Source organism: Antechinus flavipes, chromosome 6, assembly GCF_016432865.1.
Source record: "Antechinus flavipes isolate AdamAnt ecotype Samford, QLD, Australia chromosome 6, AdamAnt_v2, whole genome shotgun sequence".
NCBI lineage: Eukaryota > Metazoa > Chordata > Mammalia > Dasyuromorphia > Dasyuridae > Antechinus > Antechinus flavipes.
The window spans coordinates 224,884,817-224,896,988 of NC_067403.1; the positions used below are offsets into that span (position 1 = coordinate 224,884,817).

General features: G+C 37.7%; 1 protein-coding gene across 3 annotated transcripts in view; it reads right to left on the reverse strand.

Moving 5' to 3' along the window:
* Positions 1–406: 406 nt before the first annotated feature.
* The window catches only part of MPPED2 (metallophosphoesterase domain containing 2), a 202,578-nt gene continuing 190,812 nt past the window's right edge, over positions 407–12,172 (reverse strand). For all 3 annotated transcript variants that reach the window (XM_051966094.1, XM_051966095.1, XM_051966096.1), the window contains exons 5-7: positions 9,079–9,194; positions 5,122–5,235; positions 407–1,893 (exon numbers count right to left, since the gene is read on the reverse strand). In XM_051966094.1, coding sequence (XP_051822054.1) covers positions 1,775–1,893; positions 5,122–5,235; positions 9,079–9,194 — 349 coding nt within the window. In that variant the 3' untranslated portion in view covers positions 407–1,774. The remainder of the gene's footprint in view (positions 1,894–5,121; positions 5,236–9,078; positions 9,195–12,172) is intronic.

The window sequence follows — 12,172 nt, forward strand, 5'->3', positions numbered from 1 at the left end:
CTTTTGAGGCAAATTAGGAGACGAGAAACAGATTATTTTATAACAAACTCTCCCAGCTTTGTCCCAGTGGTGACTCTCTCCAGCAGGCCTTCCATACATACATATATAGGCTACAATATTCTGGATACACTGAGTTTTGAGTGAATTATAATATCCAGGGAGGAAGTCTTTCCTTCCTGAAATCTGTGGCAAGATAGATGGCAAAATGATGGAAAAAATCCAGAGTGCTTTATCAACCTGCTTGCCAGCTCACGAATGGTGGGTAATAAAAATTTATGGAAAATTAGAAAAAAAAAGTCACTTATTCTAATTCTCCTGAAAGGGAAAACTGATGCTGCATATATATTCTGCATTCTCCCCATACCCCCAATGCCCTAAAATCCCACCAAAACCCTCAAACAGCAACTATTTAAAAATCTTGCAATTTTATTTGCATATAAAGGCCGCTAGATATAGAATATCACAATAAATTTAAAGAAACAACTGCTTTCCTAAATTCCATTAACAAGATAAACATAAAATGGAATAAAGCCCAATAGCATTTACAGTGGAAGAACAGAAATACCTATCTGCGACAATATTTTGTGCTAGTAAGATTGCATTTACACACAGTGCAAAAAAAGGGGGGAAAGAGAGAAAATAAGGAGACAATTCAAGGATATTTAAATATAAAGGACAACTAAGCCTTATTTTAGATCGGCTCCATTGCATCCATTTGATTCTATACATGTCGGAAACTGCACCTAGATTTAACGCAAGCTCATCGAGGCCTTGAGCGCTGCTGGGGAAATGTGTTACATCTTTCATAGTTTAGAGGTGCCGAGCAACATAACTCTGTAGCTGTTATGCTGGCAATATTAAATTCCTAGCTTAGTTATAAATGCACAAAAAATACTTATATATATATAAATTCATATTTAAAAGAAGTCTGCACTTACATGTTTTTTTCTTTTTTTTTTCTTTTTTTCTTTTTCTTTTTTTTTTTTCTGCATGAAACAATTTTTTTTTTTTTTTTGGATTTCACCCCCATATTCTTAAAACTAAAATAATTTAAAAAATTAACCAAAATAATAAGAAAGCATATCATCACAAATACCAATGCTGCTAACTAAACCACCTTTTAAAAGAGGCCAGAAATACCAGATCTGAGGCTTGTTCCATCCCCTTGATGTAACTCGTGTTAACCGTGGGGAGGAGAGCATATGCCTTGAGGTGCGTGCAGAGATGACCCTTCAAAGTCAACTTCTATCCAGAAGTCTGCTAATACATCGGGGCCACATTTACAAACAAAGGACATCACAAAATAAAAATCAAACAGTACTCAACAGTTGTGCAAATCTGGATGATTTTTATAAAAAAAAAAAAAAACAACACTGCCTCTGTCTTTTTTTTTTTTCTTCCAGCTTATATCATATAAAATAACATTTCTTATTTCTTAAAAGAAAGCTTGGCTGTCCTTTGAAGAACACTAATGATTTACAATGGCATGGTCATTGAGAAAACAGGAGTCATTTTACAAATCCACAATGCTTTATCGATTTAAAACAAATGCCGCATTTCCAAAAAAAAAAAAGTTTTTTTTTTTAAAGAAAGAAATAGAAAAAGAAAAGGGAAAAAAAAAGCACAACCTCTAGCGTCATTTTTGTACCAGCAATTTTACAAAAACCTCACAGAATTTGGAAAGAAACATGTAAGAGAATGTAAGTTTAGAATTAGAAAAATGGCAGTTTATCGACCTTCCTTCCATCGCTCCAATTGGGGCATTTAGAGTGCTTCATGATCCTTGAGGGTTTGGAAGGTCAAATATAATGGGAGGGTTGGTTGGCTGAAAGCTGACCGTACACGTTGAGGCGTTGATGTACGTTGTGTAACCGTCTGTCATGATGCCGTAACCTGTGGGGAGAGTGGTTCATGCTGACTGTTACGGGCACAAATGGTGGTGACCTCAATGTAGCTTCTAAAGGCTACTCAAGTCAAAGATCTCTTTGCTGGTAAGTGGTGGGCTGAAATTCATCTGAGCTGCTCCCGATGTTAGCAGCTTCCAAAAGCTGCCACTTACCTGTTTCTTCTCTTTAGAAAAGAAGAAATGTATGTTTTATTGTAGTTCAAATAAAATGGATTTTTAGTAATTTTTTGTCGTTGTGATTTTTGACTTAACATAAAAGTTAGGACATAGGGAAAGGCTGTGGTTCCTTTATCACTTAGGATAGGGATGTAAATATCCCTCTTCCTTGTTTTAAATAATACAATACTTAAGATTTAGAATCTGAAGAGATCCTAGAAGTGATTTAGTTCATCTGTTTTACAGAGGAGGAAACTGAGACGCAGAGGGACTAAGTTACTTAATCAACGTCATATCTAGTAAGTGACAGAGACACTCTAATTCCAAATCTATGTTCTTTCTGCTGTGTCGTGGACTTGTAGCTTGTTTAAGAATATTGACGAACAAAAGACCAAAAGACTTCTCGGCGTGTTATTTTGGCTGCCTACAGCGTGAGGCAAACAAAAGCATTTCCTGTGTACTATTTAAGTAATTGCTATGACCTATAGAAAGAGGCTAATGAAATCACTCTCAGCATCTGTGTGTATGTATGTGTGTGTGTGTGTGTGTGTGTGTGTGTGTGTGTGCATGTGAGAGAGAGAGAGAAGAAAAGAGAGAGAGAGAGAGAAAGGGAGGGAGGAAGAGAGGAAGGAAAGGAGGAAGGAAGGGAGAAAGGAGGAAAAAGAGAGGGAGGAAGGAGAGAGAGGAAAGAAGGGAAGGAGGGAGAAAGAGAGAGAGAGGAAGAGTATGTGATTTTTTAAGATGTAAATGAGGGATGTGTGACTATGAGTGTGTGTGTGTGAGCATGAGTGGATGTATCATTTGGGGAAATCTTTAAGAGATAGGTGAGGTGTGTGTATGTGTGTGTGACTGTGAATGTGTGTGTGTGCGTGTGTTCGTGCTCACTTAATCCTGAATAATGGTAGATCCAAGATCTAGACATCATCACTCCCTTTTCCCTTTCCTATAAAGTGTTTGCTCTTCTGCTGCTATGATTCAATTAATCTTTTTAATAAAATTAATAAAATAAGATATTAGGCTATGTCATTATGACTTGGGGACTTAGGGACATTGGGAAATTATTTGGTAAAAAATTTACTTGAAGAAGACAGGGTTTGAGGAAACCTCAAAGAGCTAGATGAGCTCTGTGTGTGTGCGTGTGTGTGTGTGTGTGTGTGTTTTAATGTGGGGCTTAGAGAAACCTTTAAGAGCTAGGTGAGGTCTGTGTATCTGTGTGTATTTTCCTGCTGAAAATTCTCCAAGTCTATGAACCTAGTGAACCTACGGAGGGCTTAATGAGGGTCAATGGAAAAATCTCCAGGGGGAGTGGGGAAAAGCATTTACATGTGCAGTGTTTAGTTCTGAGGTCATAAAGTCTCGTTATCGCTCTCCATCGAGATGTTTGGTATTTGCCCTCCTTCTGCCCTCTTCAGCTGTCTTAAAGGAATAAAAAGACAAGTTTATTTGAATATGATCTCCTTCCCTTTCAGGAACTTTACTGTTTGGAATCCCTTCTTCTTTGCCTGAGTGAACTGGAGACAATTTTTTAAAAATTTAAGAAGGTGAGGGGAAAAAAGGCATAATATATGGTTGTTTGTTTTTTTAAAACCTGTCCTCAAAATTATAGCTATTTCCTCTAGAAACCTTGCTTAGAAATGAGTTTAAAAATGTAAGTATGGAATTCTTTCCGGTGTCCCTTGTTAATCATGCCTAAAAAGCCTTTTCCTTTTCTGAGAGAGCGGCCACAAAGACAGGGCAGATTGGAGGCCCCGCTCTCTTGGAGGGCCGCGGCCCTGCCTTCTACCTGCTCAGCTGGCGCCTGCTCTCAGAGCAATCTGAATTTTCTTTTGGCTCTGTGGGGGGATTTTCAATATGCTCTTTATTACCACCTAACCAGGAAGCCTCTGGGTCTCTGAGCTTGGCAAAGCAAACTTTCTGGCCTTTTTTTTTTTTTTTTTTTCCTTGTTTTTCTGGCATGTGACCTGACATCCCTGCTCTACTGTTAGTGCATAAAGAACTCACAAGTGGTTCTGGGGAAAAGCAGCTGAGGTGAGGTCTAAGCAGAACTGCCCCCTTCCCTTTCACTGTATGTGCCTGGCCCATAGTCTCCTTTTGAATGCAGATCTCCCCAAAGGGGAGCAGCCAAAAGTTTCATGATCCATTTTAAAAATCTGGCCCATAGTCGTTTAATAAACATTAGTTGACTAAAAACCAGGAATTTTTGATTCCACAGAGTTACAAAGGCCTACAAACAAACCATAAGGAAACATAAGCCTCTGGCCCCAAATAAATTACAGAAGAAAAGTGGTCAGATGTTAAAAAAAAAAAAAAAGTAACGTTCTCATTTATTTCACTTTGTATGGAGTAAAAATTGGATAGGCAAGTAAGAGGAGAGAAATCATTTTAAACTTACTGATAATTTTATTTGTTTTATATCTCTACCATCCCTTTTCTTCTCTCTTTGCTTGCTTTTTAATATAGGAGGCAGAGTAATGCAATGCTTTGGGGCCAAAAGACTGGGATTCATATCCTGCTTCTGATGGTTAGCACATGTACATGTTGTTACCCTCAGTTTAAGGAAAGAGGGATAATTTTTTTTAAAAAAGGGGGTACAGTTGCCAGAATATAGGATTCATAGTTGGAAACCCAGACTCTGATCCTGATTCAGCTTTGCTACCAAGTGTGTGAAAGCAGGAAGATGTCAATCTCTCTGAGCCTCAGTATCATCACCTGAAAAAAGGGTGCTAGATCAAAAAAAAACAATTGAACCTGCCCTGAACCTCTGACTTCTGTGAGACGTTCAAACCTTTTGAATTTTCCTACGCTCACCTTAAAGGGCAGGGGGAATATCAACAGATCTGGCTCCCATTTGCGCAAGGAATTGATTACTCTGCTTAGCCTGACTTGGAGCTAATAGACTTTGACATTTTGGGGAAGCTCTAAATGGGTCCTACAGCATCTATCTGCAAAAAGGCCTGTCTATCATGTACATGGCTGATGATATAATCAAAGGCGCCCTGATCAGACCAGATCTACTTCCCGAGCCGGGGTTTTCACTTCTCCCTTCTCCCACTTCATACCTTCATGGATTCCACCAAAGACGTGGAGTTTGGGTCGTACTCGCCTTTGCACCGTGTTTAACAGTTCAACGCAGCCAACTCGCTGAAGCTCCTTGGGGACCCAATCTCGAAAACCTGAGGGCAAAATGAAATCAATACTCTTAATTTTCCCTCTTCAGGTAAGGTTTCATTTAGACTTTCAGGAAGCCATAACTCACTGAAGGTTTATTACATTATCTGTAATCCTAACCTCTCCATTAAAGCTTACAATACCTTTTAAGAAACTTTTCACTCATCACTTTGTCTTCTTTAGAGCCTTTTTTTTTTTTTTTTTTTTTTTTAGTTTCAGGGTTTTTTTTTTTTCCTCCTCTTAATTAACATTTTTCCCTGTATAGAATTTGATTTATTCAATTACTAGGTTTCAAATCCTCTCTGTGAGCTGAAACTTGGTGACATTTATTCCTGGCACTGTTATGTGGTCTCCCACCCCCCTTTCTCTTTCTTATGTGTCTGGGTCTGTATTTGTCTCTCTTTCTCGTCTTTTTCAATTTTGTACCTCTCTCCTTATTACTCTCCTTAATGTTCCATCTACCCAAAGAACAGATTTACTTCCAAGAGAGTTAGATTAAGGAGGGTTGGGAAAGGCCACTTTATGCACTGGCCTCCATACCCTTGGATTTCTCTAGACAATTCAACTCTTGGCTGTAAGTGATTTCCAGTGACCAGAGCCTGGGAAAGCTAGGTTACCTCCCCAGGCTGATCACCAGCTATAGGTAACAACATGACCCATAACAGTATCCAGCAAGCTGGGGCTAATTGACTACTTTTAAAGTAAAAGCCACTTAGTTCCACACTTAATGCAGAAAATCCATAAAAAACTGACATCAATTATCACAAAAGTCAGCTGTCAGGATGGTTACAGTCTGAAATGGAATCTGTAGTGATCAGATGGGGGTGGGGCTGAGCATACAGGAGGAGGCTGGGAAGAGCAGTGGGTCCAGCAAGCTTTGGCACAAACAAATGGCACAAATCTGTTTGAGACACCATTATATTATTTCTATCTATCAAAAACAAAAACAAAAAAAACACAATTAGGGGCATAAATCAACATGGTTTTAGACAGAGAATGGCAAGCAAGTTGACCACTTAGCTCAGTGAAATTGGAAAAAAGAACATCGAGTCCCACTCTATGCAAAATTGGTTAGATAGACCATAAATAATGATATGTGGAATATGGATGGAGAAAGGGGAGATTTATTCCAATATTATGCATTGATTGAAAGGAAAGTATAGAAGCTCTTTGAAATGGGGAAAGGTACTCACCACCAAAAATTATAAGCATATTCTTTTATTGTTTTATTTCTACATTGTTTTTTTTTAGGGGGGGGGGAATCATTTTTCATAGAAAATGGCCAAAGGAAATGAAAGCTCTTTTATCACTGGATATGTGAATGGGTAGGATGCATTTGACCACTAGCATTCTCGAAACGAGAAGTGGAGAATTTAAAAATGCTTTGCAAAAGGTTATTTCCAATCTCCCTCAATGGGTGCAATTAGTACCATGTGCAAAATGTGCCTACAAAGTCATTCTGAAACACCAACTGCATGCTTTATTTTATGTCCCCCCCCCATCCTTTTCTTTGGAAGCTTCATAATACCAAGCTGCAAAGTTTTTCTTGGAGGCCTGGAATTTAAACATCTGTCACCACAATTTGCTTTCATTCCAGGCTGAAGGATTTGTCCAAGTTTGCAGTGAAACTGTTATAGTCCCTAAGTAACCTCAAACACATGTTTGATGCAAGTCCCTAATCCAATGGGGGAACTGTTGAGATTTGTAGCAGTTTAGGCTCTTATTCTGGGCCCAAATTTTTCAAGAGCTGCCACTGTGGCTGGCACTCTTACCCTTGTCACAAATGAAAGGGACCTTAGAGACCTTGTCCAACCCCTTATATATGAAGAAATAGAACTCCCAAGAAATTAACTCATTAGCCCAAGATAATACAGTTAGTAACTGAAGCAGAATTTGAAAATAGGACTTCCTAATAGCAAATCTAGGATTCCACCTAATCCCTCCCAACTTCCATTTGAGAAATACAATAAATGTTTCTTTTCTTCTTTAAGAAGGATCAAAAAATGGTAGCAAATGACTTTCAAGGGAAATTGTCTCCAAAAACTACATTTAAAAATTCTTTGCAAATAGAAGATAACATAGACATGGATAACTCAAAATAGCAGAGGGTACATTGGATAGGGCACTGATTTATGAATCAATAAAACCCAGTTCAAATTTTGGACAAGTCACTTAAAATACTCCATGCTACAGTTTCCCCATCTGCAAAATGAGTTGATTGGAGGCTACAACCCCTAAATTTGATGGCCTTCTAGTTCTCAATCTAAGATCCCATGATATTCTTCTTGGGATCCTATTATGATCATCTCCCAGACCTGATTAGTCTCTTTAATTGTGGTTTACTTTGACTAAAATTAAAGTTAATATACGTAACCCAAACACAAACCAGGAATGAAGTATGTCAGTCCTGGATTAAATTTTTTTTCTTGTATAATCCCAAATGGAGGATAAAGTTATAGACGATTAATTAATCATGACAAGGAACCACGATTACATTGTGATATTTTGAGGAACCATGATTTCATTGAGGGGGACATTTTCCTCTGTAAACTGGTACAGTCTTTGAGAGTGACTGACCCAAAATATTAACCAGCCCATGTTCAAACCTGGTAATGAGGCTGTCTGAAATCTGATCCCCGAGTGACTCACATTACACCACCTGGATTGCACTCAAATTCTTTCATGTTTTGCAGAATGTGCCAAGAGCTTATGTTATATTTTATATTATGTTATAGCCCTTCAGAGCCTAGGGTCACCGCTACTCTATCCTATATTCCATCTACTATTTATTTTTCTTGTACGCTATGATTGATCTTGATGTCATCTCTCCCTTAGATCAGCTCCTTGAGGGAAGAGACTTTTTTTTTGCTTTTCTCTGTATAACCAGCACTTAATACAGTGCCCTGCACAAAGCAGACATTTAATATATGTGTGTTTATTAAAGTGTTGGTTGGAAAAAGAATTGACCACAGAAGTAAAATAATACTTTTCATACTCATAAACTGAAAATCGTAGGGATTTTTTGTTTCTTATCATATCACTGACTCTACTGGCTATGAAAACTTCATATCTGACCCAGAATCTCCAGGATAATCACCTGTAGGTCATCTTTAATTATAATGCTTACATGACAAATATGGAAATGTGTACAAGAAATGCACATGTGGAACCTATATTGGATTATTTGCTGTCTTGGAGAGGGGGAGGAGAGGGAGAAAAAAAAATGGAAACAAAAGGCTTCCCAAAGGGGAATGTTGAGAGCTTTGCATGTATTCAGAAAAATAAAATATTATTAAAATTATAAATGCTCGCTGGACATCTTCCTTTTTACTTAATTTCAGTGTGTGCGGTTTAGAGAGGGAGGAAGCACTTTCTTTTCAAATAATAAGCTCAAATGTTGAACTTAAAGACTCCTCCCCTGTTCTAACTAGTTGATGAAAAGGGAAATGAACTCTGAATAAAAGCTTCAGTCATTTCATGGTCATTCAAAAGCTTCCATGATGGGGTATACAGTGTGCTTCTCCCTCCCTCTCCTGTAAGGTGAATACTGTTCTTAAAATAAATTATCTGGCTCAAAAGACTGTGGTGCTATATACTCATTTGATTTTCCTTGACTCCAATAAATCAAAAAATTTAATTTCAAGAACACCTGGAAGCCCAGCAGAACTGCTAAGTTTAATTATCATACTGGGCTTCTTTGAAGACATTGCTTTCCACCTCCCTCCCATATTCCTTTTTTTTTTTCTTTTTGGTTAGAGGAAAATGATTATGTCCCTGAAAGCATTATTCATTCTGCCTGAACAGAAAATATTCACCACTATAAAAATGATGCCCCTTGCTTCACTTACCAAGAGGAGGGCCATGTGTCATTAGTATATCAATTCCCTCTGGGATGAGGTTCCACTTGTCCAGCAAAGACTGACCTCTGGGTAGGTTAAAGCCCCATCCATTAAACCACGGCGTCCTTTGAGAAAAATAATGCAAATGGCATCAGGGCAACAGAGCAATGTTTCATATTTTCAGAAATTTTGACTTGCACATTCCCTCTAACAGTTTGTATTTTTTTTCCTTCTCTTTTGGAAAGTTGTCTCTCAGAAAGGGACTCTTTCTGTTGGTTACCTTCCAACCGAGACATTTAAAGGTGAACATGTGGGCTGTGAATCATTCAGTGCAAAGGGATATGATTGTCTGGAGAAAAGAACATCATAAATATAAAAGGGACATTATTTTGGACATGCCCAGATATCAGAGCTATGTGAGTTTCTGGCTCAGCTCTGGAACAGTTCCACCAATAATTTAGAAGAAGAGTGCTAAAGTAAGCCCTCAACCTCCTCACCAGAAATTATTCTTGACAAAATCCTGAGAGTGATCCAGAAAATACCCTTGTGGCAGATGCCTTTACTAAAAGGACTGTTTTGGTAAAAACGAGATTCAACAGATAGGACATTTGGAACAATATGGAGCTCAAGCAAAATGAGAGTAAGAGAAGAACTCAACTTAATACAATTCCATAGACAAGTGTAAAGCTTCTACCATGTCAGACCTGTGCTAGGTACCAGAATACAAAGACAAAAACTAACAGTGTCTGCCTTCGAGGAGTTCAAATTCTATTTGGGGGAGTCAGTACATCACAAGTCATTAAATACAAAATACACATAAAAATACAATCTAGTTCAAGGGGCAGAAAACCAACAAACTGAGTGCATGAGGAAAGGCCTTAGATAGGAGGTTCTACCTGAATTGTATATTGAAGGAAGCTATGGATTCAAAGAGGCAGAGGTGAATAGGAAGTTCATGCCAGACATGATACAGATGCATGAGGAGAGATGTCATGCAATGGAAAGCTAATAGCTTACTTTTGACTGGAGAAGAGAGTGCAGGGTAATAATGTGAAATAAGTCTAGAAAAGAAGTCAGATCACAGAAAAATGTAAATTATCAGGAGGAGGATATATTTTATCCTATAGATTATAGAAAACCAGTAAAGATTTTTGAATATGGGAATAACTTCATCAGTTCTATGTTCTTGAAATATCTATTTGGCAGCTGTCTGAAGGATGGGTTAGGGAGAGGAAAGACCAGAAATCAGAGAAACAACCTGGGAAGCTAATGCAAGAGACATAAGACATATAGAGAAGGGGACAGGTATGTCAGATGTTATGGGGGAAGAACTGATAAAGTCTGGTAACTGAATGGATGTTGGAGGGGAAGGGAGATGAGGGAGAGGGCTGAACTGAAGATGATTTTGAAGTTGTAAAAACCTTGGTGACTAGGAAAATGTTGTTTCCTTCAACAGAAATAGGGAAGTCTGAAAAATAGGTGGGTTTAGAATAAATAGAATAAATTCCATTAAATCTACTATGGACATCCATTTGGAGATACCCAAATCACCTTAGTTGGTCCTATAAGAAGAGACACAGGAGAAAACAAAGGTGTTAGGAGTTGTGGGAAGAAACAACAACAAAAAAACTAATATGAACTCTTCTAAAAGCTACCAGGGAAGGGGTCTGTTGCCTAACCTTAAGTATGGTTTCCTTTCTCCTTTGGCAACTTACTTTCTTCCTTTTCTCTGGGCATCAGTTTTTGTCGATTATTATTAAAATGAGGAAATTGGATGAGGGGATGTCTAAAATTTTCCAGCTTCAGCATAGAAACTTGAAAAGCTTCCCATTCTTTTTTTCTGATTCCATAGATTAAGATGTGACCAGGTTTATTTGAAATATTGGCCAAAACCATCTTTTTTTTAATCAAGAAGAGATTGAAACTGACATACTGAAAATGCCAGCTGGGTGAGACATACAATAATATGGCTACTGTGTACAGCCCAGAAGTGACCCTCCCATCATTTTGTTGTACTATACGAGCTAAGAGTAGAACACATGTTCTCTGTGTTGAAGTTCATCAAGTCCCTCCTTAGGCAGGTTAATTATAAAAATAGGCAACATGGAGCAATGGAAAAAATGATTTATTTGAAGTAAAAGGACTGAAATTTGAATGCCATCTTTGTTAACTTACTACCCATGGGCTCTTGGGCATGTCATTATTCAGGCTGAGTCTCAGTTTCCTCATTTGTAAAATGAATTGGTAGAATTTGATGATTTTTAATTCAAATCCACGATGCCAAAGATGAAGCAAATTCTAATGCAATTCAGTTCACTTCAACTCAATTGTCATTTAATTATGAGCAAGTTATAAATGCTGTGCAAAGCATTATCCTAAATGCTAGGAATACATAGACTCTCATCAAGAAGTTTATATTCTAAGGTGGGAGGATTGTCCATGAAAAGGATCAGAAACTAGAATGTTTCAGTTTATTTTGGTATTTAATTTTTTTCATCTTTAAAGTTTCTTTGTTATACTTGGAACAATGGTAATCATGTTTGCTTGCAGAAGACAGTTTAAAAAAACACTTAAGTATTATTTGATTTGCTGAATCACTAAATTTTAGGGTTCCCTTCCTCTCATTACTAGGCATGGAGACTGGCATATGTATATAAGGTTTTGGTGAAGCTCAAGGAATCCAATTACTCACATTAATGGGCTTAGTTCACATCTTTTTAAAATGCTAGGGGAAACTTCTGAGACACATGGTTTCTGGTAGTGCCGAATAAAATCCCATCATTACTATATATGGCCCATTATGTTTAGCAATCCATGACTCTAAATTTAAATTCAAGCTCCAAATTGCTAGCATCTTTTTAATTTTACTGTAAATTCATTTAGTTGCTCATTTCTGAAAGCTCCGCTGGAAAATAAAGTGTTTGATGAAATATTCAGATCCTCTCAACATCAGGAGCAAACATAAACACACTTTTTTTTTTACCAAATAATTCTTATGGTGAAGCATCATTACCCCTCACATCCTCTGAGAAGACAGGAAATCCAAGGCCCAGGAGCACTAGGTTGTATCTATTTGTCTTAGCTGAGAGCTTAATTTTCACAG